Source organism: Bombus affinis, chromosome 3, assembly GCF_024516045.1.
Source record: "Bombus affinis isolate iyBomAffi1 chromosome 3, iyBomAffi1.2, whole genome shotgun sequence".
Classification (NCBI taxonomy): domain Eukaryota; kingdom Metazoa; phylum Arthropoda; class Insecta; order Hymenoptera; family Apidae; genus Bombus; species Bombus affinis.
The window spans coordinates 12,395,855-12,423,791 of record NC_066346.1 but is presented as its reverse complement, the minus strand read 5'-3'; the positions used below and the strand labels follow the sequence as shown (position 1 = coordinate 12,423,791).

Sequence of the window (27,937 nt, the reverse complement as noted above, 5' to 3'; positions counted from 1 at the left end):
TCTTGTAAAAGTACGTAAATGTACACATCAATAAGACGCAACCTTATTTTAAAAGGTACTAAGACTTACCCTAAGCGGATTTCTTTGTTGGTTATTGAAAGAAAGCCACTTTTCGATAGCATCTTATATATTCATAATTTTTTCTACTTCTCGAGAAAAACTTTTTCGTGTAATATTTTTATCAAAATCGATATAAACTTTTTCCTAACTTTTACTTACTTTTTCCTTCGTCTTAAGAATTTGCAATTTAGCTCTGTAGTCACGTGGCCCCTAAATATGGGCGTACTCATTTAGAAAGAAAGTTTTGATAAAGACGGAGATATCAAGAGAGGTTACCATTCAAGGGAATCCAGAGTGGCACATGATGGAGGGAAGATCTACGAGCTAATTTCAAAGCGATCTTCGAGATTTTTCATCGTCTTGCCTAACATACCGACGCATCCTACGTAATTTATTGGAATACCTTACATTTATCAAGTTACCTAAATTCAAGCAATTTGATACCTTTCTATTACTACACACCGTGAAGCTGTTATTTACTCCGGAGCATCCTTCTACGTTTCTACATTTGTTCTCATTAGTCAAACTACTTGACTTCGTGCAGTTTAAATTTGAATGATTCGCAACACTCTATTACAATGTAAACTTGAAATATTTGTCCAAGTTTTAGGTGAAGTTGAAATATTTTCGAATATTTCTTGACTTGAAAGAACCAACAGTTTCTTGATAACGTAATATTATTTACAATGATAATATTTGGGTTAGGTACATCTTGAAATATATCGGTTTATTAAACAAAGTCGACCTTTCTTGAAATTTTATGTTCCTTTATATTATACAAATCACTAAATTTTTCTACAGACATTCTAAAATATTATGAGATATATTAGTAGGAGAATAGTAGAGGAATATCTTTTTCCTAGAGCAAGATAAATGTAGGAAAATATACATTACAAATCAAAAGTTTGGAATTATAAGTTTCGTCGCTTGTACCACTTTCACTATGAGTGCTTTTGTTTTACTATACTGTGCTTATTTTTTATTAGCTGTCCACTTGAATTTAGGTCACTTCAACAGGAACGACTTCAGACCAACCAACGTGACTTGTATTAAGACAAAATTCGAGCTACTCGAATTCAAGTAACTCAACTAATCTGAACGAGTCTATATCCATTTTTTAAAACAGGACCTTGTGAAACTTTGATGCACGAAGTTCTTTTAGTATATACCAAGTATATACGAAGCAACGAACAGTAGATTTAAAAGGATAAAGAGGGAAACGGTTGATCGAGTTCGAAAGTGGAAAAGCGAAAACAAGGTAGCTACGAGAGGCATGGTAGATTTTTTGTTCAAATACAATTTTGTCGTGGACAAATAAAATTTCGATTTTGTTTAACCCACACGATTCAACGACAAACCCCTGAATTAAACGGGAAATAGTGAATTTAAAGTGAACGAAAAACAATTTCGATTTCGATAGCATTCTTTTAATTTTTCGCAGCGAAGAGCTGCAAATGTGACAAAACGTGATTTTTATTTCGCGAATTTTTCCCATCAATCTAACTCGACGTATTGTACCTATGTAATATACGTATGGATACGTTTGAAACTTTTATTAACCTGTTCCTGCGTGTTATTTACAGTACTTTGTAACGATTAAAGTTTGCTACTGCATACTGGACTCGAACTACTGCTGCCTGACCATACGCAGTCTGATACCACTTAGAATATTATCCTCTCTCTTGAAATGAATTCTAACTCACAAAATTCAGGAAACAAATTCCACATGATTTTCAAGTGAAATGCACGAAAACAACGAACGTGTTAACAAATACAATATTTCAATGGTTCTATCGAGCAAACTTAACATGTATATAGAATCAAGGTCACCATCGGTTTATTTTAAGATTCTTAAAATACATCCTTCTTTGCAATATTAAAATAGGTTCAAAGCTGTTTTTTTCGTGGTTCGATACATCCCCTCGTACAACAAAGTTTAAAAAAAGTTCATGCTAATGTTATGAACATATTAAGAACAAACTTCTCCTGCATGTGAGTTCATAACATAACGATATAAACAGTAAGTAAATTATCGTATATATTTCAAATAATATTCAAATAAATCCTCTAATAGAAAAGAATTACTTACGACAAATTTCCTGAAAATATCGTTTCTATTATTATAAAATAACAAGTGATAAAACAAATATCCATGTAAGAAACAATTTCGAACCATCAAATACCCATCGTACCAATACGATGAGAGCGAAAGGTAAATTGGTACATGACAAACATACCTCTTTAGATTTCGTTTCGTGTTTGTAAATGGCTATGTCAAAGTGCAATGTAATTTTAAACAGAACTCGATTTTCCTTCGGTTGAAGGGACACGCAATTTCGTTCGGGCCCACTAAAAGCATCAACGATGAGATGCTTTAAATCCTTCACGAAGACCTGTCTAACAAGCTTCCCGATTCGGTGCCACAACCTATGCTTGACACGTGCTTATCAACGTCACAAACGGCCAGTCAGCGTATGGTGATAACGCAGTTAGGGTGCATCCCTGGACGTAGTTTAGAACATATGCGAATACGTCCGAGCATCATCGTGTTGACATCTGTAATGGAGTTACCAGGGGGACTACGGATGAAACGCATTAAAATAAGTTGAAGAAGCGTTGATAATGAAGTCAATTCTCACAAACCATTAATCCATATAAAATATATTACTTTATGTTCTAGATTTTTAAAGATCAAAGATATTTTAAAAACTATAATTTCAGCCCTCAGTTTTGGATTCATCCTCTTGATATAGTGCACTACTTGATTGTTTCAATTTCGAAGTAAAGTAGATTTCAATTTCGAAGTAAACTACACAGTAGTGATTGTCATGGATTCTCTTTAAAAAAAAAAAATTGTAATTGCTATAACTATTGAATTTATAATGAATGTTAATGTTTCTCGTGGAAAATTTCAAATTATATAAAGAAACGTTTAAATTAGAAGAATAAAAGAAGAAAAGTTGAAATAAACAAAACCTTATTTACACTATTATTTATTCAATTATGGAAAAGAAAAATTAAAGAATATCATAAATACCAAACTTTATTGGAAAACTAGTCATAGTGCACTGAAATTAAAACCGTAAAACTAGCAGACAAGTACTTTCCTTCCCAACAAGGCTACTGTGTTTTCACCATTTTGTAAGTAATACAGTGTGATAGCTTTAATATCGCAGACCATTTCACAATATGACTCATATGGAATCGAGTTACACTACACGTGGAGCATTGAAACTACTTTCTATCTCCACCTTGTTCAACTAAAATGGAAGTTTATCTCATGGTCAAAACAGAACAATTTTTATATTATCTATGTATACCTCAAGTTATGTCAGCAATTTCAATTTCTAAATATACCAACAGTTTTGTTATTCTAATTTTTAATAATGATACAAAGCAAAATATCTTATAGTAATTCATCTTATAACCTATAATAATATTTTATTTATTCTTAAAAATAAGCTGTTTTTTTACTCAGTTTTTATTTTCATTTCAACTTTGATATATTCTAATTTGAAATATTCGATTGGCAAATGCAATTGTAATTCTTAACTGTAATATGTTGAACTAATTAATAATTACAAGTAACAACACAACGCATAGAATAACACAATCTAACCTATCGAGTGTAATATGACGAAGTGAAATTTAAATACAAAAGTTTTTACTGCGACCAGAACGAACATAAACAATATATCTTCCGTTTTGAAACAACGTGTAAGAGGAATGCATAATCCAAAATGAAACTTCTGATATCTTTCAATATACTACTCGCATATAAATATATGCACTTTTAACTTAGTTTTCCCTGATTATAATATCGAACAATATTTCCAATTTTCTACAAATCATTATACATTAAATACAAATACAGAATGGACTTTATTGTATATGATTATATTAAACAACAAATATAAAAAGAAAATCATTAAAGATCTAAAGATATTTCAATTTTTCAATTAACAAGTTTAATATCGCGCGAAACACAATATAACACTTCCGGTAGAGATGATAAGTACCAATCAGAATACGAATCATTTATAATACAATACGACCACGATAAATTTTATTACTCATTGTTAGTGTCAATTATCTTCTTGTCTCTAATTTCATTTCGAAATATTTCGTAACTAAACTGTGGATTTTCATGCAAATTCATATTTTTGCTAATATATTTTGTTTCATCCACAAAATATTACGAGTACTATGCTTGTATCATGTGCGTTTTACAAATGCATAAACATCCGCAGTCTGTTCATAATCCAAAACGAAACTTCTCGTTGTACAAATAACGTGGACGATCTGTAAGTCACGCGGCACACACGAGAAAAAGATGATTGAACGAAAGAACGATGTTCCGTCTGGCATGCCAACGAGCTCCATAGTAGTAGGAAAGAGGATAAGCCAGGCGATAGAGGCGCACGCGGTACCGGCGACTGACCGACAGACAGATCATCGTTCAAATCAAATTCAATTATCGGCTTCGGCGGGTACACTGTCAATCGAATAAGAAACTCGATCTTTGTGGCTAATCGATAGAGGTCGCAAAACATCGTGACATTGGTAATATTAAACGATGTCTATAAATAAACGGTGAGTCGTAGAAGAAAAAAAGATAAAGGTTAGACAGGATCCTTACCTTTCCACGTCACGGCGAGGTACACGCGAAATCCGACCACGCCATTCTCTCTCTCGAGCACAGCACCGCACTGCACCATATATATACACAAGAACACACTTCAACACATCTCTACCCCTCCCGGATAGCTTTCCTTCCGAAATCTTTTTTCGCTGCTCCCGTATTCCCCTCGTTACTTGTCTATTTCCCTCACACCATCTTTGTTTCTCTATTTTACCGGTCTCTCGTTGTTTCTCTCGGTTGCCTTTCCTTGTCGAATCCCCTTTCACTACCTCACTCTACCTTCCTATCTAACCCCTATCTCACCCTCTATCTCTCTCTCTCACCGACCGGCAGGAAACCTCGTCGGCCTCCCTTTTCTCCGGCACCTTTTCTTCTTCTCGTTAAGATGGTGAACCGGTGACCGAGTCGCACGATATCCGCAGCATCGAAAAATCGTGACGTCCACGGCGTTGTTCGTCGACCGATACAAGCGACGAGTAGGACGAGGTTAGGAGGAAGAGGAAGAAGAAAAGGAAGCACCTCCCTGCGACACGCGCGCGCACGAGAGAGAGAGACAATCCAGCATCCAGCTACGCCCGTGACAGCGTCTGGGCAACTACTGAGGACGATCTGCGCGGTTCCGGCACAACCATTCGTTCGAATTTTGACCGATAGCGGCGCCACTACTGGTGTTATCCCTTTTCGTTAACGGGTTCACTATGGTGCACACCACCCTCTACGGTTTACCGCTGTCGCTCCTCCTGATTATGGATGATTGTTCCCTTCTTTTACGAATGGTCTGTTAATAGTGTATCGTTCGTTTTATTTTTTGATCTATGAAATTTAATTTTAATTGATTTGGAAACATATATTTTGACGACTTGATTGTTCAAAAAATAAAAAATTGGTTAGTTCTAAATCAAAAGATGCGATTCTGTGTTAAACGTAGAATACTTAATTAATAAAAATCTCGCTTATTTATATTACGTTAATAAAGAATAGAGGAAGAAGTAGAATTTTATTATATTAATAAGGAAAGATAAAATAACTCTAACTTTTCCATAGAGTTGAAAGAAATCTATGAAAATGTTAAAAAGCAATTTTAATGTCCCCTACTTTTGGTATTACAGTTTCTTGTATTTGAATAATTTCTATGAATAATTCTGTTCGTCTTGTGCGCGCTAATATGCCATCTTTTTTACGTATGAACAATACGAAGTAATAAAATAAGTTATTAAAAAAATGGCACGTTATTAATTCTTCATCTCAATAGCATATCAACAAACTGTCATTTAAAAATGTGCAATGGATTAATACTTAAAAAACAGTATTTTATGTCCTGTATAATCTTTACAATTTAACATAGGGTAAAGAATATTTCATGAACTTTATCATTAGACCTTTAACATTTCCGCTTACTCTTTTCAACGAAAATGTCAACGTATTAATCAACAAGATAAAATTAACAGTCTATTAAACAAGAGTCATAGGTATTAGAAATGATGTAAGAACTTATTCTTATTCTAAGACCTGAAATGACTGAAGGAAGCAGAAAATCTATGGGTAGGTAAAATTTTTTCAGTTGAACTGCATAAATTGCGCAGCGGTAAAACCGACGGAATTGTATTTTATCCATTGCGCCATGCCGGTACGATCGTCGGTATATTCTAAGGTATACGAGACAGAACCTTTTTACGATTTACGAGGGAAAGCCAACGTATAAATAGCGAGGAATCGTCGATATTTCGAGGAACGACGCCGTGACTAGAATCGTGAGCCACAAGGAGCTGCTTTTAGTTTTTATTCTATTTCTTTCTTCTAATCTCCAGCATGTAGTTATGAAAAGGTATTTCTTAGTATCTTGATGTAGATACTTTCATTAATCATGTGTAGCAACAGTGATACCATGCAATTTATTTATATTATTTTGTTATTGTCGTTGAGAAAATATTATTTATATGTAAATTAAGCAGATATGTATTATTCTTCATTGAAGAGAAAAAATTAAATAAAACATATACAACGTAATCTAATAATTCATATGATAATGTATTGAATTCTCAAAATTTGCAAATTTATAATTTTATTATTGAACTTAGAAATAAATATATTACGTTGTTATATCGAAATTTATATTTTTGTAAAAATTATTTCATCCTAATTTGTAATATGACCTCATAACTAATTTAATTATTAAATAATTATGTCAATTAATTAGATATATGTTGTTACTTATATTATTTATTATGTAAGATAAATCAATGAAACATGAAACCATTGGATTTATAGTAACTCAATAAATGCCTTTCTTCGTCGAAATGATTCGTGGTTTTATTACGACGTCAATTTTTTGCTTTTCTTTAATGGCATACATGGTAACACTCTTAGGTGGAAAGTTAATAATGGGGTAATAGACTATTACATCCATATCAATGTGTCGACTCACGTAAAAATTCTCACATATCTAAATGATTATCGCGAAAACTGTGATCAACAATTAATTGAAATGTTTCTACTTACCGAATTAAGGTAACAAAAATATTTTAAGTCGATTTATATTATTTAGACATTTATTTTTTATTTTATTTCTTATAAATACAAAACGAAAATTTATTCATTTCCCTTCAATAAAATGAGTTTGAAATGCTATATATGTAATATATATGTTAATGCCTCTATATGTTATGTGAGACAATATTAGAGATTTGACTTAGAATAATTTTTTTTTTATAAGATCTGATAATATATGTGTCATCACTTGTTTCTCTTTATCGTTTTTCGTGTATTGCACATAGATTATTTTTCACTCTGATAGAGTTTACAAAGCTACATTTATTTGGATGAAATAAAAGTATCTCTGAAAATAAAATTCAATTTATTGGTATACTTAAACGTACATTATCAAGTAAAACATTTTCACGTTAAGTATTTTATTACAAATTTTACAATCACATTTTTTACATCTCAGGTATTACAGTTTCATCAAATACAGATATGAAAATAAAACATTTCAACATTTCATAACAGCCTCAAAAATGAAAAAGGAAAATTTTTATTTTATTACGGCTGTTAAATCTGGATTATATAATACTATAATCTTAATTTACGTATCACTTCGTATCGATTACATGTAAAAAAGTAGTTAATTTAAAATGCTATTCTTTTGTCGATATAAATAAGAATACATATAAAGGTATTATAAGTACATAACAGAACAGGATATGATCTAGTAAAAATGTATAAACAAATAAAAAATATAAAAATAACCAAGATACAAAATATTATATTTCCAAGCATATAAATAATCTAAATTACTTTTTCTGCTATCTTATATGGGATTGTAGTAAGAATTATTTTATAGTTATATCTAACGCTATCCTAACAGCATTAAAATAATATTTCTAAAAAGGTAACGTCAGCAAATAAAAAATAAATATAAATATAAATATAACATTTCAATAATATCTACTTGAATTAAATTAATAACTTTGAAATATTTAAATGGTAATATAATTGCTAGATATATTTGTTTTTTTTTTTTTTTTAAACATCAGTAAGTTAAACTTACCAAGCGTTTTTATGGGTTTTCACATGATTTTCAAAAGCACCAAATTTGCTATAAACTTTTTGGCACACTTTACAAGTGAATGTTGACGAACGACTACGAGTATAGTGAACCTGGTGCACTGCTTTTAAATGGTGAAGTAAAGACGACTTGTGTCTGAAAACAAATTTCTATGAATAAATCTAACAAATCCTCAGACTTGAAAGCTCTTATTCGGAAACTTTATACATCTTAGTCTCCCTTTTTTACCTATATTTTCTAAAGCACATGTCGCAATTGAAAGGTTCTTTCATACGGTGGCAATGAACGAAATGCCTATTGAAATGATATTTTCGATTGAAAAGCCTACCACAACTTTCGCAAAGTATTATGTACATACCTGAAAAGAAATTCGATGACAAACACCATACTTTATTGGGAATAAAATAGTACATTTACCTCCATGCGCTGCAGCTTGATGTATTGCCATTGTACGCGCGCTTGCGAACGATAATAAACATGATGAACACTGAAACCTACAAGTGTATTACATAAAATAAAAATTTAGGACAACAACAAAAATTTTAGATGCGTCTTTGCATTGTAAAAATCTCCTTTACAAAATTATCGCTATAATACGACATACGATATACGAGATGTTCTACCAAGTTTGATTAACCTGAATACTCGTTATTTTTAGAAATATGAAAAAACTTTATTTGCAAAAACTGTGTCATATGGAGGAGACCGTAACGTATAATAATTTTCTGTAATATCAGTCAATGATAATTTTGCTTTATGGGTTGAAGATTTTCGAGAACTTCCAGATTACCTTTATTTGTTTAAATAATTGTTATTCTTCTTTATTACTAATGATATAGCAGATATTCAAACAGTTTTACTGGTTTTTAATATATATATAGACACACACACGCGCGCGCGCGTGCGCACAAACACACACACATTTGTAACATATAATTTGTTGCATTTTATTACACTTCTGTCATTAAAAATTTATTAGAAATTCTTTTATTCTTATGGTGTGTATCCCAAACGAGAGATAAGGAACAAAGAATGATTGTGGTCTTGTGATATGTACACAATCAATCCGGAATGATAAGTGAACAGACGTAAAAAATATGACGATTGTAATATCGCGTTGATGCAAACAAATTCAAATGTCCGCTCTACTATTAATAATATAAAAGCATAACATGTTATTTAAAAAAATAAAGGCAACCTAGAAATCTTCGAAACTTTTTTATATCATACAGCTTATTCAATGAATGCTTTGAGAATGCAATTTGAAAAAGAATATTTTTTTAATTTTTCACACTTTATAGAAATAACATGAAAAAATTAACTTACTCGTTCTTTTCTGTAATATGTTTATATTCGTTGCTGTCTTGAATTTGTAATGTTTCTTCTTGTTCTTGTGTACATGTAAATTGTTTAGATATTCCTTCTTCAATATCGTTTTGACATGAATAATTAAAAAATTTTATTAACGTTGAGTCAATATCATCCGTAATTTGCAAAGAGCTTTCAATGTCAATAAGCGGTGAACATGTTCTACTGCTGTCCTCACTTAAAACATTATCAGTTACGTATGTACTACTAGAGGTATATAAACCTGTATTATCCAAATTAGCTTGTGAATCATCATTAAAAATTTCTGTTGATAGTCTGTCTTTTGTATAAGTATTAATTTCACTAGTTGTAATCAAATTTGGAGCATAATCCTCATGGCAAGAATAATCACAGCATGAACATTTTGATTTTCTATCACTGAAGAGATCTTCGATCCAATAATCTGGAGACATTACAGGTTTTCTTATTGAAATATCTATTTCATCCTGTTCATTGTCTGTTAAAGACCAATCTGCCATTGTCTCATATGTATCTATTTCATTATAATTCATATCAAGTTCTTTTACCTGATAATCACTATGTTTTGAACTAAAAGAATTATATGTGTCATCAGAATTCTCTGTATACCCTATAAAACAGTCTAACTTATTGCTGTCATAAGATTCGTAATAAAATGTATTAAATATTTCATTGCTTGAGAAATCAATTGAATCTTGAAAATTATTTGATTCAATTTCTTCCAAAGATGAAGGGGCCTCACCTTTGGAGGTACAATCTGTTAATACATTCTGAGACATTGAAGATACAAGTCTTTCTTGTTCACTTTTAAGAATAGATATTCCTTGTCTTTTATCCTGCTTATTAGCGTAATGCTTCAACTTATTTTTTTGTGCAGAACTGTCTATCTCTGTTGACATACAAACGTTTTTATCCAATACTTCCTTCTCCTTGTCAACAAAGGAGCAAATGTTCCAGGCGTTCACATAACTAAATTTTTGTTTCCTTCTCCTTGATACTTTTTTATATTTAGCTTCTTTAACAAATGTATTTTCAGACTGAATATGCTTTGATGCTGCATCAGGTACAAGTAAAACTTGTTGCTCTGTTTTTGCTATATCTTCAAAAAAGCAATTTGGTTTTGTTGCATCTACTTCAGATATTCTATGTGATCTTGAACTGCTCTTTAAAATATTAGGAACTGTGCGGTGTGTTTTATTCAATATTAATATGTCTTGTTTTGAACTAGTATTGTGTGATGTTTTATTATGTAATATGTTATCAGATTCAAAATTATTTAATTCCTCAAAATGATTTTTTTCTTCATTCGTATTAATTTCTTTAGATGGTTCATTATCCTGCATTATATCTAATAAAACTGTGTTTTGGTACATATTTTCTGAACTTTCACTATGCATATTCCAAATGGTATTATAGTTAAATGTAATAAAATTACTTAGGTCTTCGTACATTCTTAATAATATTGTCTAGATATTCCAATGAATTTTTTCATCTCTTTCATTTACATATTATGACTATATTGTACTATTCATTATAGCTAAAAAATGTCATACAAAGTAGCAATTAAAAAGATATACCAGAAATTCTATAACAAAATAGTTTTTATGTTTCACAATAGAAAATAAATACCAAAAAAAGATATAAATTCATTACATTTTTTAAAATGAGCATTATAGAAAAGGAACAAATTATAAGATACAATTTTTTTTTAATTAAATAAGCAAGAAAGCATAAAAAAATAATTGTCGTAATATTAAAACGATAGCAAATATTTCTGTCAGCAGATAAATTGCTTTTTGTTTTAATAAGCCGAATATCATAAAAAAACTTACCTAGCTTTTCTGACCATAGTTCAAACGATGTTTAACACTGTAATCACAAATACAAACACCATCACCTTTCCAACACTTATATACCGATTATTACAATAAAAAATATATATGTAACTAATGTGACAGATATGAAACGTTTCAAACCGTACCGTTTGGCGACAGAAACTAAACTACGCTCCATGAAATCCTATAAAGAAACTTTAGTTGTGCTTAGATAAGAAGAACGAAACCTGAGAAGTCCTTGAACGATAGAATGTAAACATCCCTAAGAAATTAAAACTTAAAACTTCCAAGGATTAGAAATCTGTACGTGTGGTTAGTATCTTTTTCAGTAAGCTTCCATTAATTTTTAAGTCTTCGTATCTTTTGATTTATTATTTTTTTTATATCTTTGATATAGATTTATCGAAATTCCTCAAGAAATTAAAAATACAAAGGCATCGAAATCCGAAACAACAATGATCATGAAATGAAATGCAGATTGTATCGACAATGACACACACCATACGTTCTTGTAAGTTAAATTAAATACGTTAAATAAAAGTTAAATAAGTTAAATAAAATAAATAAAAAAATATATATATATTATTTAAAAGAGAAATTTGGATAGTGTAGAATTATGTTCCTTTGTTGAGAATCTTCTTCAAATCTTCAAAATGCAAACAAGGTTAAATTTGCAATTTTTCGTTTGGAGGTAGATTGTGTGTTATATTCTACAATATTATAATAATGATTATTTTATAAAAGTGTAATGTGATAAAGGTGTAGAAAAATGGTAGAAATTATAATTTTTAAGTTGATAATGTGATAATAAAATATTTTATTGTGACAATAAGATTATTTATAATAATAAAATTTCAAAAGTAACTAAAGATGAGTTGTGCGTGATAAAATATGTATGATATTGAAATAAATAAAATATTTCATGCTTAATAATAGTATTCAAGCAGTGAATCAGCTTCTGTGAATACCTAATATAAATAGGGTTACCAATCGTTACTATCAGCAACATCGTCATATTTGTCATCACTTTCATGCCTTAATACAGAAAATAAGACATCCCTGACTTTTGGCTTGGGATCTTTGGTAATTTTCGTTGGTACAGCTTCTGCCTGTCCTAACATCCATTCCAGTTCTATAATAATACATATAATAAGTTTATATGAATGCCAATAGAATCGAGACAAATTACCAGAACAGATTTTTCATTAAATTTCCAATTATACATACCGGCTTCAGTTAATTTCATGCCTCTTAATTCCATTGGGCCAATAATTTGTTTTATCATATTCCCATTGTGGTAGATAAAAATTGTTGGAAGATTGCTATCAGGCCAGTTGGGAATGCAAGTTGTAGAAATACTTTTCAAAAATTTTGTTGCAGGAAATTTTTTTGCTAAGTTAGTTAAATACTGATTTATTAATGAGCAGAGGGGAATGCTAAAACAAAAATTGTAAAGAGATAAGATTCTCTTAATATCTCTATTAAGAATTTTGATATGTAATATCTAAGAATAGAAGTGTATTATATATACCCAGCTTTATATAAATGAAGTATAACCCAAACATCATCTCCTGCTTTATTTATTTCTTGAACATAATCTTTTGCTGATATTTCATTAACTTCACCATATTTAGATTTGCTAGCTAACTGTTTCATTTCTGCTATTCTTTTTCTTCGATATTCCAATAGAACTTTTTCATCTTCTTCATCCTCTAGTTCATCCAATTCATCTAGCGTCTTATTTTCTAAATCATTGGCAGCTATAAGAAATAAGAAATATCTATTTTAATAAATTTTAGTTTCGAATTGTATCAACATGAGGCAAATAAAATAAACATTCAATTACTACGCCCAGTTTTTTCATTTATAGTATTTTCCACAATGTCAACGATTTGATCTTCCGTAACTTCTTTCTCTTTCTCTGGTATAATCCCTTTTCTTCTGAGAATGTCATTCCATTCTGTATCTTCATTTGGATCTTGCTGTATTAATAAATTTAGGTTAACTAGTTTATATATTAAGGAGTAACTTGAAAAATAATATGAAAATCTTTTATATTTTATCTTATACTTTATTGTATTTCGACCAAGTTTATTTAATTATTTATTTTAATTTTTGTTCTGCAATATATGGCATCCCTTATTAGGAACCAGAAATGTTCAAAATCACATAACCTCTATTTAAAAAAGTTTTTCTGTGCTTACCATGATGTAAGATTCTTTTTAAAATATTATTTCGTGTGCAAAAGAATTAACTTGCGTTATGCAAATGGTCAAGTTAATAGAGTTAATATCGTTAAGTGATGGATTTCGCTTCTAATGTTAGAATACTTGTGATCAACAGCTGATCACGTTTCGCTACAATAAGATACGCTACGCAACTGTACTCTTGTTCTGGACTTACGTGCATTTATGGTATCATCAATGACGCATTCACATTCGAATCTCATTCTATTTAAAAACCATGCAATTAGTCAGTGGCGCTACTGGTGGCATGTTAAAGTTCCAAAACATATTTTAAATTTAATGTAACTTAATTTATTAATTTCGTTTATCTAAATTTTCAGTTTTTTATTAGCGCAATCCATAAATTAATTTTTAGACAAATCTAAGAACCTATATATTTTATTCTGCTATGAATGAAATACAATAATGTAAAATAGTGAAATAATAGGGAAAGAAAATTACCATAGTAAAAAACGTATACAAATAGCAAATGGTGGTATACTCGATATATCATTTTAATGCAATTAACACTTATATGGAATACAATACTTATTACGTATTTACGCCTATATTCGATGACTGTACATTCAGTCGACTGTAATCAGAGAAACCGGTTGATCGTGCAGCTGTGCTGGTCCACGGCCATGTTTTGTGTCCCGCACCAAATACCTAAAACCAGTTTGGGACATCACCTCGATAATATTTATAGGCATATGGAATAATAATTTCTGTAACGGTACAGCGTTAGTATCAAGCTGTATGCTTACACTTAGATTTATGCAGATTAGATCATTTCTCGTTTACATCTTTTTTCTTTTCCTCCTCTTTTTTGTATTATTTGTTCACGTTTTTTTACACCAAAATTTCGAGGAGTTACTAATAAAACCAGTCTTATTTAAATTTCAAATGAACGAAAACGAAGAACAGGCAATCCCGCGTAAACATATCATCTTGATTGCTTTTTGTTTTGTTTCAAGGAGAGGTATATAATAAGTTGCGTAAGGTTTACAATCAATAAAATTTGCATATAATATTCTGATTAAACGAGCGCGCGCGCTGTTTGCGAATTCTCGACTTCATCGAGCCTCTGTTTAATATTCAAAGTCGCGTCGAATTTCACGAGCATGAGGAAGAAAAAGAGAAAAAGGAAGAAAGTTGCAATCTTGCTTGCCACCGGAGAAAGAACGTGGATTAATTTTCCTTTGAGTATATATATACGCGCGGCGTATAAAGCTTAACGCATACGTAACACCGCGAAACGTTCAATCTGTTTTCACGGTGCTTTCACGTCGCGTGCATATCTTTGTATGGAACCGTCTTTGTTGCTGGATCGCATAAAAGAAATGCGTTTCCTCAACGGTGGCGAGTAAATTACAGAAAATATGTATTTGTATGTATATCCATGATTACTGATGGTTGAAAGTGAACACGTGTTTCTTTATCTCGTTATAACAACAACATAAAGAAAATTAGTAAATTGGGTGGGCAAATTCCATCTATAATTCGAGCGATTGAAATCATTTTAATTAAAAATATTTTCTGATCGAAAGCGCTAAGTCGTGTAACGATCTTGGTATATAGATAACTATCTTGTGATTGAAAATATATCAATTTATCTTTTAACTTATCTATTTTAAAATTTGTTAAGTATATATTTCTATGAAATTGTCTTATCGAATTATAATCTTCTTTTCTACAATCTTTTAGGTATATTATACCGAATGACCAAATTTAGTACTCCTTTAAATTATAATTAAATTTAGTATTCTTTTAATTAAATTTAAATGTGAATTTCATCAGCTAGCTATTCTTAGAACGATACAAAAAATTCTCCTCCAATTGAGATTCGAATTTCATATTTTTATATGAGATGAAAGGATTTGAAGACGAGCTGAAATATTCGTGCAAAAATTAAATTCTCCGAAAGATGTATCTAGGAAATTGACACAATGAGAACAACAGCAGGGAAATACTGACCAAAGCTTCCCTTGCGTGAATGTATATTGCACGCATCGTCTGTCGTTATTGTTTTCCATTGTTATGCTCTTTTTTTTGAAAGCATTGTTTGGCAAAGCACTCGTGTTTCCGGTTGCGTGCTAGATTAGAACTTAACCCTGTATTTAGGCGTGTGCAGCTCGATTCAATGGAATGTCATTCATTCGCGCGTATGTATCACGTTGGCGCTAGAGCAGATCACAAATAAAATGTCAGCAACGATGTGATTTAATGGGATGTGACTATCATTTCATCGGTATTTTCATATTTCCACTATTTAAACACAAAAATGTCAGTCATGTGATTTCTAATATTTGTTAATTGTTCCCACTCTAAACATTTCTTACGTTTTCACAATGAAACTTTTTGAAACAAAACTTTTTGTTTCAAAAAGTTTCATTTCGAAAAGAGAAAAGTTACAAATATTCTCCTTCTCTCTTCCATTTTTCATCGATATAAGAAATAATTTTCGTGTTGCCAATATGGTCATAAATCATTATTATCAGTCTGTATCGATAATATTTTATTCATTTTTTATCAATTTTTTTATACAAAACGGTTTTCCCCAAAATAATTCGTAACTTTTTATCTGTATTCGTCCATTGAAATTGGTTCTATTATTGTATTATTCACTTTTCGAACATCGTACCAGTAAATACGTAAATGTAATGCATCCATTGTCTGATCATGGGTCATCCGTCTATGTACCACAATCTCGTGGTCAACTCCTTCGTTATGTCGATACCTTTTTTGTGGTTAGGTATCGATGCTGCCCAGACCTTCTTTCCTTGAATCACGAAGCGAAGATGGAGCTTGCCAATTCTCGAGTTGAAAATGGCAATTACTCGCTACAAGTTAAATTCATGAGCACACGTAATGAGCAGCTTATACTTTCGTTGGCGTTTGGCATCAGGAATATCTATGTGTAACATGAAATTATATTTCTCTTATCATCATACTATTTATATATAAGAACGCCAAGGGGATTATTACCATATGTGAAAATCTTGAAAACAAGTGGAAGGAAAATTTTAAAACGGTTAACGCAACTGCGATTCGTGATACGAATAAAATACAAGATCGCAGTCGGGTTCTGACGTAAACAAGAAATTTAATGACAGTTCAATTAGCTAAGAACAGATCACTGATCTAATTTGCATATCTAATGCAATGTATCAGAAATCGTAACTAATTATGTAGATTCGTTCCTTTCATCAATTCACGCCACCGTACAATGTAAATTTTCATCAGCCGATATGAACGTGATTTGGTTTGTAACAAATACACACGAAACTTACTTCTCGGGGACGTTTAACGATAACAGCTGATATATTTACAGCCTCCTGGTTAGGTTCGTTCGAACACGGGTAGTAAGCGCGAAATGTGAACGTACGTAGAACGATAGCGTGAGCGCAGGATGTGCTTGTATTTACAAATCATGGTGTGCGGCACGCACGCACTGCCGTTCGTAAACTCGCGTATCCTGGATCGTTGGTCTTTTTGCAATTTGTTTAATGATCCTCGCATAACTCTGGCAGAAAACGACCGCTAACGAATGCAAAATTTCCTCACTATTAGGAGAGAAAAATTATTCGTATCCTTGGAAGACGTGGCAACTAACATTTTCGTAATTTCTCACTATCTAATGATATTCTTTATGCAATTCGGTAATTGTTAAATTGTTATATTTAGCGCTCTGCGCTAGACATATTGGTAGATATATTGTTACAGTTATGAGAATTGTCTGGAAGTATGTGTAAAATTTAAATACGTAGGTAGCTAGAAGTCGGTGATGTAAATTGACTGGAAAGATTGCAAGTAAAATTTTGTGTTAACTTAACGCCAATTTTTGCTACCAATTTGTAATTACTTAAGTTCGCGATGTCTTTATTAAAAATATGAACATTCAAAACCGTAAAAGAAGATTAAATTTTTAATTCATACAACATTTAGTCAAATATTTCACCAATGCAGAAAATCAATGTGGAAATCCAAAATCTTACTATAGTATCGAAGACGCGTGTACCTAAGCGTTTCCTTGTTTGCTCGTCCGGCCAAGAGAATTTGCATAATCACGCGTATAGCACCACAATGCTGCGGAAGGGAAAGGGAGGCATGCAATGACCTTGTGGAGGCTTATGTATGCGATAGGATCCTCAGTAGAGGCGTTAAACGAAGGTAACGATAGGGAATTGGAAAACGAATGTCTGATAAAATGTTATTCGCTCGTACATACATATGTACGTTCATTTTACCTAGAATGTAGCCCACCGGAAATTTGCAGTTAGTTGCATTCCTTGCAGGGTCGACTAACCTAGGGATAACTCTATTCGCGAGATCGTTAATTGCTCCCCTTTCCAAATGAAAATGTAATTTTCACTCTGCCGCCGATTGGCTTCGATTCGAAGACTAATTGGATTTTAATTATGAATGTTTTAGTCGATGTAGGAGGGCGATTAAGATAAATGTGATATTAACGATTTGTCTATTTCTATTACATCAAAAAATTATTAGACATTTATTTGAGTATTTTCCATTTTTTTCTGTGATTTTCCAATTATGGATTTTTGATGTCACGCGAACGTTTACATATATTACATTTTTCATTGCGGGGGAAGAATAGGATTAAAAAATTTATGAAGTTTGTAATTATATCTCGTGTTCTCTGATGTCAGAGAAACTGACTTTCATTTTTTGGAACAAAAATATAACTTGATTGAAAGGCGGACAGGAATTTAATTATAGAATCCAGTTTTCCCCCCTGTTTGGAAAGCAGCACGTCAAAGTAGAACATCTGTATCTGGTTGAATAACACCTTGTCAATCAGATGGTAAAATGTTACAATGTAAAAATTAAATTCTAAAATCTGACAGAAAGGTCAGTTCTAAAAATCTTCTGTTTCCTCAACTGCGTGTAGAGCGTCATCATAATTACAGTACCACTCGTATTTGTCCGAACAATACCTCACTTATATTATGAAAGTTCGGTAAGAATTCCTTAGTGCAGATACAATTTCTTATAAATTCTTTGCTATATGACTCATTCTTAGGAAATGAATGATGTTTTTATTGTATTATTGATTGCAATTATTCGTATCTTAGAATTAAATTATTCAAGTCAAGTAAGACTGCGATACGATTCTTTATTAGAACAATGAACTATTTGTATTATGTCACTGGTTGCAATCGCACGTACCTTACGTTTGAATTCATCCAACGTTCATCGACTTCTGAATTGGAAAAATACCAAATTTAAGTTGAATCGTTATACATATACGAGTTTCTCAAAATCCAAATTAATTAATTCCACCTTCTAATTTAATCACCCAAATACATGATTAACGAGATTGATTTTCAAAAACCGGTTACTCCTGCGATTTCATTTATCATAAAGAGATGATATAAACAATATCAAGTTCTAAAATAAATTTAACGAACAATATTTCTACATTTATAAGTCGTAACATATGAAATTTCCGATTTTTAACGATCCCATACTTCACCGAGATCTTAAAAAAAAGAACAAATGTTTCGTGCGTAAAATTAAAAAAATTAAATCAATTTAAAAATAGCATTATAACGTATAAAATGATCTACAAAAATAAAGATATATATATTGAAGAAAGTAAATGGTTTAGAAAATTAAAACTCACACGTAATATATCCATAAAAGATTTCTATAAATATTCGAATGTTTTTACGAGCCACTGTACAAAACGCTAAGAATCCTTGAACAATTCTACCGAACGAATTTCCATTTTTTTGAGGTTTGAATGCAAAATAGTCGCATGGTTTGTTATCAGTAGGTTTCGAGCACGGCACAACGCGTTTTGCCACACGATAACAGGCGCGCGTATACCTGAGCGCCGCGAACAGCCAATGAAAGAGTTGGTTCAGCGTCGACCATCTTGCGCGGCTCTGCTTTCGAGTTCGGAGTCGCGTGGCGGCGACGTTCGGCTTGCAGTGTACGCCGACTGCCGAGCCGTGACTGACTCTGTGCCTCGTGGCCCTCGTGACTTTCCATTGTGACCGCAGGTCCGTGTCTTTTCTCTTATTGCTGAAAAATTGACGCGACCATTCCACGGGGACCAACCAGTCGATCGTTTTTTATGTGACTCGACTTTGCGACTGTCAACAGTCGATCGTCAATTCCGTAACAACGCGTGTGTTTACCTTCTGCTTCTCTTCGTCCCTTTTTTTTCAAGAACAGACCGCGTGACTGTCATTCGTTGTCGGATGACAAGACGAACGTGTTTTTTTACATACACACGACTTCCTTATTAGAAGAATTTAGCTAAACCGTCTTTTTCAAGGTTGAGTTTACTAAATTGTGGATAATAGTCGTGTGTCGCGTGTTAATATCTAATTCGCGTTGTGATTGTATACAGACTACGTTTGACGTTAATAAACATTGAGGTGTGTGTTGGAAGAGGAGATTTGAAAGAATTTTGCTGGATTCAAGCTGCATTGTGTGTAAAGGTATTTTGTATTATCTAATTTTACTCATTTGACTCATTTTAGATAATTGATATAGATAGACCATATATTTAGTAATTAATTAATTACACGTTACTAAAACTGTCTTTTTATTTACTTGTAGCAGTAAATATGTATTTTTGCAGCGTATTAAACATTTCGATGGTGTCACCTATTACAATATTAAACTTTTGATTGTTTACGAAGTTCTATAGATTTTTCGTGTATTTTTAAGAGATATCTTCGAATTATACAAATTGGCCCATCTCCAACTATCTTAGTGATATTAAAATCAATCAGCCAGATTGAGCTGGCTTCTTTTTTATGTCTTTCCTACGTATAGTTTATGAAACCTTTTATGATTAAAATATTCTATGTATTTTTATGTGACGTATATAATAAAATAAATAAACACGTAGAATATGTAATCTAAAACATGTAAAAATATTAAAATTTCAAATCAGTGGACAATAACAATGATATTACACATTATGCAAATTTATTTCATTAAAATGTGGAAGAATGATAATCAATATCTTAACTTTTTTTTAAATAATACGACGTTTCGAATAATGATATATTTAATATCTTATATATATGTTATATATATTTAATATATTATATATATTATAATATATCATATAATACATGATAGAATATTAAATCACTGTACCATATAACCTGATATAACCTGTTAAAAAGTTCCACAAGAACTTATCATCAAATTACGCACAATTTCTTGTCATTGATTAAGATCTGAATAACATTCGAGGGATTACATCACAAACAGTTTGTAAATTGCGCGAGTATTCCTCGTTGACAAACGGCCTTCATTACGGTACGTGGCACTGACATCTTTGCAGTAAAGAAAGCGTGTCGTACAAGCGACGCGTAATTGCGTCTAGTATTTGGTGCAGCGGGACGATCTTATTCGATTTAACCTTGCACTTTCGCCAAGGTACCTTCGTGTCGTTCGTTTATTGCGCCTCTTGTTCAGCGGTAATTGACATCTTACTTTTTACGACTTTCGAAGTGATAGTAGTCTTGACATTACGCTATCAGCATCATTTGTTTGTCGGACAGGTCACTGAACTTTGCACTACGTCTAGTATTATCAATTTTTTTATTCGCTTCGCTTTTGCTGTTATGTAAAATTGAGCCGTTGGTTTATGGATAAGATGATTATCATTTGATATTTGAATCATTGATGATTTCATTGATTACGAAAGATTGTGAGAAAAGACGCTATAAAGGAGATTTGAAGAAACTTGGGTAAAATTAAACTTTAATACGCGCACACACAGTTCCCTCTTTTTTGAAACAATGGACAACATATTGTAATTGTATTGGAAGCAACGATATGATAGTGTAGACCATAATATATATACATTCAGATTTGTAAAAGAATAGAAATACGTAATTCAGTAGAATTATATTTTTAATAGGATGGCAGGAAAAATTATACAAGCGATAGTCTCTGTGAAAGTTATTTCGAAAGAGTTAAGAGAAGAATCTATAAAATCTGCTTTCAAACATTGAAACGTATTATCATTAAGGCTTAAAAATTGATGATAATGCCATTTAATTGATCACGAATTTTATAGGTATTGTTTTCTGTTATATACGCATTGTTTATTATTTAATCTTTTGAGAATAGTTGTATGTAATTACGCCATACGACTGTTTCATCGTTCTAAATTGAGATATCGTAAATTTATAACTGAATTATTCCAAAGTATGTACATATCACTTTGTCGATTCATGTGTCGATACACGTGCGTGCAATTAATCTTTGACGAAGTTCGTCAAATACAAATACATACTGGTAACGAATTTATATATCTAGTGGAGAGAATACTATTGGTCCACGTGCTGCAATTAACAGGTCGATTAACTTCGTTTGTCATTGTTCAATTTGTTCATTACCCGCATACAGTCTTTATCGATTTAATGACAATTCGATGCTCGAGCGTCCTTCTAGAGAATAATTATTAAATTACCATTGAGCAGTGTATGAAAAGCTTTATATTTGTTAGAAACTCAACCCCAGCTTCATTTTTTCTTTGGAATTCTATTGATACGATAATAAGGAAGTAACTTAATACAACATAAATAATGTTAAACCTAATGTAAATAATAATGAAATAATCCCAAGTATATTTGCAAATTTTTTTATCGTAAACAAAGAACGTGGAAGTAAATTTATTTAAGATATTGTATCTCGGACGTACGATTAAGCCACGCTTAACAAATACTCGTGTCAATTATGCGAAGTAGAAGGAAAATGCTTCCGAAAAAGAAGGAGATTAACGTTAATCATCTCTTTGGGCGCGAGTGTTTTTAAATTTTTCCACTCCATTGTTAAAAGACGAATTTCGTCAGCTACGAGATCCGAAAGACCCACACGTTATTGTCTCTTTGCGAGAACAATGAACCATTTGCCATGTTCGACACTGCATTTTTTCTGTTGCACGTGCATACAAAACGCGAAAGGGAAAAACGTTCTCTATCTGCATACGATGCATCTGTTTATACATTCCCTGACGCACACGTTTATATGTGTATGAATCATATCGATAATAATGCAGGTAACTTATCTTAAAGTAAACGAAAATCGGCAATATGCAAATTTTTAAATTACAAAAAGCGTAGTTCAAGCGTGATTTTTCTATCAAATAAGAAAAATGTAAATGTCATATCGTAGATTACATTCCATTGACAGTAACGTTAAATAATATTTATTGGGTACAAAGGAATAGAAATTCGAAAGGAAATACGCATTCGAAATTCTCGGTAGTTATAGAGCGCACTCTTGAAAATAATAAAAGTGATATTTCTCTGAGATACAGATTTGCAGCCGTTTAACATATCAAGAAAGTTTTCCAATTTATGAAACAGAAATTAATCGAAATATTGTTTGTTTAATACGAAATGAAAAAATACATCGTGGGAAAAATTTTGGCGAAAAATATATTTCAATATTTGCGCTCGTTTCAAGCTTTACACTCGTATTTCATGTATCCACTCATTCTTTATCTGTTAGTAAAAAGTCAAATATGATCCGAAATCAAGATTAAACTTTGAAATTTACGACAAGAAATTCTTTAAATACTTTAATATAATGATATAAATACTTCGATATAAAAATTCTTGGTTTTATATACACTATAGAAGATAAAATAATTTCGCTAATCGTTATTCTATCTCAATATTCGATAAAATAATCAGAGATTACAAGAACATAGTAAGTAGCATTCTTTATTTCTTATAATGAGACTGTTTTGAACTTCAGTACGTCACTTGGATTTTTATTTGGTTTTAGGGCTACAATCAAAATTATGAAAATTACAAGTAGCATTAATATAAATATGATTAATATTAACGAACGTAGTTTCAAAAAGTGATAGATAATACACAATATTCATTTAAAAAAATACGGTAAAATTGACACGTTTCAAAGTTACATATATCAATGCAATGTTACTTATGAAACGTTCCATGATATAACACAATAAATTGATCTGTCTTGTTGAATGCTCCTTAAGATACAAGACACGAAAAAACTTTCTCATTGCCCTATACCTTTAACCTATTTACAGCCACCATTTTTCATCGCAGTTCTTTTTCGTTCTCTTCGTCCTCCCACGTAGCAGTTCGGAATATCCCGTTGCTTCGTTCCGTGTTGTTTCTCTCGAAATTTGTCCGTGGTGTATTAATCATTTTAATACTCGTTTCTCGCGTATCATTTTCACCACCATTACCCTTTATTTGCCCCTTGCTCTGGTTTCAATTCCGACTCTGCGACGACCATGTTTTCTCGTTTTACTACCAACAGTCCTAGCTTCTTCCTTTTACTCACGATGTTCACGTTTTTTTCTTTTTGCGTGACCCTCGTGCAAACTCTACTATCAATATTTATGCGCCCTTCGCATTGTTGCCCTTTTAATAACAGCGACCATGGTTTTGTCTTGCTCATTACCTCGTCACATTTTTTCTTATTCGTCTGTCTTTGACCTCTGCCTCCTCTTTATCTTCGCCGTTTCGACTGTACAACCTTTGTTCGCTATTTTCACGACTTTGTTTCTTGCCCTTTTGCTCTATACCCACGCGACCCATATTTTACATCTTGTTCATTTTTTTGGCAACCCCCAATTTGTATGCCGTGGTCGTTCTCTATATTTACGACTATATCGCGGGACTTGGTGGCAAAATTAACATTTGCGTTTTACAAGACCGAAGTTATGACTCAGTATCAATAAATTATTTTGCGTTATAGTAATAATAAATGGGCTTTTAGTAGTAAAAATAGTAAAAGTTACAATTGGCTGATTATCCTACTTGATGTAAAATTGTACAATAATAAAAAGATCTATAACCTGCAATCTATAATCTCTTAATTTACTAATTTACTAAACTTGTTATTGCCCAAGAGGGTCTGGCGTAATAAGGTTATAGTTTTCTGTAATCTGCTTGGGACATATTAGTTGGCAGATTTTTTAGCGAGTTCATCGTTTGTTATTTAATTGCTCATCTTAATGCTAAGGTTATACCTGAAGATATAAAAACGGAAGTGATATTTCAACATCAGTTCAAATTAATTATAAATATACCGAAGTAGGAAACGTACGTTACGTTTCTCCAAGTGTATGAATAACTTAAATGTTGGTTATTTCTCCTTATTAGAGATAGAGCGTACATTTTATTGCGGACATTCCTTCTTGACTAGCGTTTGATTATTAAATAGTATGGCGAACAGCTGGTTTGCAATTTCCTTGAGAACGTTTTGATTCAGATTACGATAAGTTTGTATTCTCTTCTGGGAGAAGTCGAATGCTCTGTGCGATAATACGCGTACTAAGATGTAGATTAAACGACTTGTACGTATAATTCCTTTCTTTGTAGGCCTACCAGAGTATATGTATTTAGCAGGTATATGTATGTTATCGTGATTATCTTAAATTCAATATTATGTGAGTATTTCAATATCGTAGGTTATTTTGATTTAAAATTATATTTCTCATTTATTTGAAGTTGGATCACAGGTAAAATGACCATTGGTGTACCAATACAGACGCGCAGTCAAATTATTGCAACATTGGCGCCGTGAAATGTGAAAAAGATTACGTGGCTTGTTTGAAGCTTGCACATGGTTAGAAATAGTCATACTTAAATGCTTTGAACGCAGATTTATTTCTGCACTTTTGCATACAATATAATTATCGCGAGATTTATCTTCCATAAAAAAGCCAGTATAGCTGGTATTATAAACCTCCAGTCTGCCAAACCTGTTCTTTTATCCATTGTTATTATTGATCTTCTCAATAACGAAGATATTAATTCCTGTCAACTATCTATTGGTAACGAATACACTCTTTATAGGTCGAATTTCTTATTATTAACCCTCTATAACTGGATTTTTTACTCGACAAAAATAAATCACTGCTAATTATTATTTTCGATTTTGATAAGAGGAATTGGAATTAATAATTGTTACAAACGGATTGTACAGGCAATAATATAAATAAAAGATATATTACTCTGATAAAATATCACGATAACAAATACATAAAATAATTCCTTGAAAAATACATTGTTCAATTCTAGAGAAGGGCAATTGTATGCCTTATGATGCTATAATACTGTTTATTAAAATTACCAATATTATTTTTAAAATTGATTTCAGAATTTAATATTATCGATGCTACGCTCGTTGTAATAAACGGTCTTATGGAAGTAAGTCAGTTCTCTAAGAATTGAATATTAATGCGAGCAATGAAATCGCGAAATTTATAGAAAGTGAGGTTGATCATTTCGCCTTCTGGGAAATTCACACAGCTTTCATACCTTATATACGTGGCGCTGTAAAGCGTTAAAGTTACAATCAAGAGTTCCCGGAATTAACATTTCACTAAGGAAAGTCCAGGATATTTGAAATATGAACCACGTACTTATGGCCTTCAACCTTTAGCTTTCTATAAGCCTACGCAATAAGCTCGACCAAATAAAATCCCCAACGACGTATAAATCACGAGCACGGTCGAATACACGGTGGCACGGCTTATGGGGCACACAAAGAGGGTTACGCGTAGCGTCCACGGCGCACCGTCGTGTTTAAATAGTCGAGGTAACTAGGCCCGTCCGTTCTACTTTCCAAACAGGGCTCTGACTCAACGACGAGATTGTTTTGGGCAAAGAATCCGCGCAGGGTCTCCGACGTTCACCCCGACTTTGTCGAGACGCCTGTGCTCCCTCGTTGCGAGACGCCCACCCACGCATCGCCTCCGGCTGCCGTTGCATATAGGGTGTCGTGGAAGTGCATCGATCGTCGCACCGAGAGCTTTGTGGAAGACACGACCTCTGAAATCCTTCACGTGGGATAGGTCTGGAGTGATTTTAATACGCGATATTATTCAACCGCCTTCGAGCGACCAAGCAGAATACTCCTCGATCTCATTCACCAACCCTATTCTCTATGTACGCGCCGATGGAAGGGTGACTAGTTTTTAATTGAAGCACCGCGTAAAAGCCGGTTATTTCGTAAAAAATTAACTTGCGTGCTGGTGCTTGTCGTGAATGGATTTTTTAGTTGTTCGTCGATTGCCGGAGAAATCAGTAATTTTTAATTGTTTCGCGTTATAGAGCGGTTGAATATGGATACTAATGATATTAATTTCTTGTTTATTAATTGTGATATTCTTTATCGATTTTGTTAATTGATCTAGGAGTCAACTTATTATTTAAAAGTGTTCGTTGTGTTGAGTAAATTAGAAAATTTGATTATCTAGTGATCAATTTCCTTCTATTTGATTCTATTGCTACGTTCTTACCAGAAACAACGCATTTGCTATGAACAAGTTAACAAGTCCTTTTTTATTTAATAACACGTAGTGAGACAATTAATAAGCTACAAATTTTTTCTGTAGCATGAACGGAAAGCTGCCATTCTTTATAAATTTATACATAAATAAACCGGAATATAGTTCGTTTTAAAGCTTAAACAATTAACAACATGGATATTCAAGATAGAGATAGTGACAAATATATGTTCCATGACAAACTTCATTCGGTCATATGATCAGTTTCATTCATCTGGTTTTACATAAAAGCAACTGTACACAGTTAAGAAGTTGTAAGAAGACTAATTCACCTTTTTGTGCTGATTTCCACCGACGATAATCCGATTCGTCCAAACTTTTTCACGATAGAGCTTAGCATAGCGCGACCATTTCACGATTTAATTCAGAACGTTCTCGTATTCCACGATCTCCTCGTTGCGAGACAACCGCGATTTACGATCCTTCGTGCTTCGAACAGGAATTAACGTTTCAATCAGAAACATTACTTTTTTGGGAAACGCGTTTCCCGGGCACTAAAACGCTCGTTTTGAGATCCGACAATCAATGTCTTCTGTTCTACATAGCGAAATATGAACCTTGAATGTGGTAAAAGAGATAATCGAGCCCATAGGCGTTGACTTTTCATTTTCCGGTATGTAATCACGAATCGTAGATTGAAATTGCAGATATGAAAGGTGTTTTACATTTATGAACAAAATCTTCTCATCGTTTATATCGGCGATGAATTTATACTCATTTTTACGATAATCGAAAGTCAGATATCTGGGAAAGAATTGGAAAATACTATTTCACGTCGAAACATGTCCACAGGCTAATTATTTATTATTATTTTGTGTGGTATGATTAAATCGAATGAACCATTTTTTTATCAAGTTTATCGATGAAAATATTGATGCATTTTTTTTTTTTTTTTTAGTGTAATTTATATAAGCTATG

General features: G+C 32.2%; 4 protein-coding genes across 16 annotated transcripts in view; 1 reads left to right on the top strand and 3 right to left on the bottom strand.

Moving 5' to 3' along the window:
• Positions 1 to 5,312, bottom strand: part of LOC126914714 (two pore potassium channel protein sup-9) — a 176,109-nt gene extending 170,797 nt beyond the window's left edge. The window contains exon 1 of the mRNA XM_050719070.1: positions 4,700 to 5,312. The gene's annotated coding sequence lies outside the window, so the exon portion shown is untranslated. The remainder of the gene's footprint in view (positions 1 to 4,699) is intronic.
• Positions 5,313 to 7,233: 1,921 nt separating this feature from the next.
• Positions 7,234 to 12,523, bottom strand: LOC126914675 (uncharacterized). Of its 10 annotated transcripts, none has more exons than XR_007709767.1 (6): positions 11,447 to 11,590; positions 9,594 to 11,151; positions 8,685 to 8,761; positions 8,496 to 8,625; positions 8,250 to 8,416; positions 7,234 to 7,538 (listed from the first exon to the last, which is right to left on the bottom strand). XR_007709767.1 is itself a non-coding variant. In XM_050718926.1 (6 exons), coding segments are annotated over exons 2-6 (1,833 nt in total). In that variant the 5' UTR covers positions 11,066 to 11,151; positions 11,447 to 11,590; the 3' UTR covers positions 7,234 to 7,537. The 10 variants fall into 10 exon arrangements, 8 of the variants coding, with proteins under 8 accessions (XP_050574883.1, XP_050574880.1, XP_050574882.1 ...); XM_050718926.1 differs by having other exon boundaries at positions 8,250 to 8,402; XM_050718923.1 differs by lacking the exon at positions 7,234 to 7,538 and adding an exon at positions 12,418 to 12,523 and having other exon boundaries at positions 7,540 to 8,402; positions 11,447 to 11,483.
• LOC126914647 (uncharacterized) overlaps positions 11,849 to 27,937 on the top strand; it is a 132,012-nt gene continuing 115,923 nt past the window's right edge. The window contains exon 1 of one of the 3 annotated variants that reach the window (XM_050718825.1): positions 11,849 to 11,960. The gene's annotated coding sequence lies outside the window, so the exon portion shown is untranslated. Of the gene's footprint in view, positions 11,961 to 19,579; positions 20,148 to 27,937 lie in introns of those variants that run through there. The other 2 variants (XM_050718826.1, XM_050718824.1) reach the window with 2 other exon arrangements.
• Positions 12,247 to 13,928, bottom strand: LOC126914748 (viral IAP-associated factor homolog). Of its 2 annotated transcripts, none has more exons than XM_050719144.1 (5): positions 13,853 to 13,928; positions 13,296 to 13,431; positions 12,981 to 13,209; positions 12,677 to 12,885; positions 12,247 to 12,581 (listed from the first exon to the last, which is right to left on the bottom strand). In XM_050719144.1, the coding sequence occupies exons 1-5, from the start codon at positions 13,856 to 13,858 to the stop codon at positions 12,433 to 12,435; spliced, it is 729 nt and encodes a 242-aa protein (XP_050575101.1). In that variant the 5' UTR covers positions 13,859 to 13,928; the 3' UTR covers positions 12,247 to 12,432. The 2 variants fall into 2 exon arrangements, with proteins under 2 accessions (XP_050575101.1, XP_050575102.1); XM_050719145.1 differs by lacking the exon at positions 13,853 to 13,928 and adding an exon at positions 13,654 to 13,846.

Bases quoted from the DNA above. Each gene is read 5' to 3' on its own strand.
- LOC126914748 (XM_050719144.1), bottom strand. The intron at 13,210-13,295 runs GTAATTGAATGT...TATTTCTTATAG, and splicing joins AAATGAAAAAACTGGGCGTA to CTGCCAATGATTTAGAAAAT. The intron at 12,582-12,676 runs GTATGTATAATT...GTATTATTATAG, and splicing joins CATGAAATTAACTGAAGCCG to AACTGGAATGGATGTTAGGA.
- LOC126914675 (XM_050718923.1), bottom strand. From the start codon at position 11,065: ATGTACGAAGACCTAAGTAATTTTATTACATTTAACTATAATACCATT. The intron at 8,762-9,593 runs GTAAGTTAATTT...ATACACTTGTAG, and splicing joins CATATTACAGAAAAGAACGA to GTTTCAGTGTTCATCATGTT. The intron at 8,626-8,684 runs GTAAATGTACTA...ATTTCTTTTCAG, and splicing joins TCAAGCTGCAGCGCATGGAG to GTATGTACATAATACTTTGC.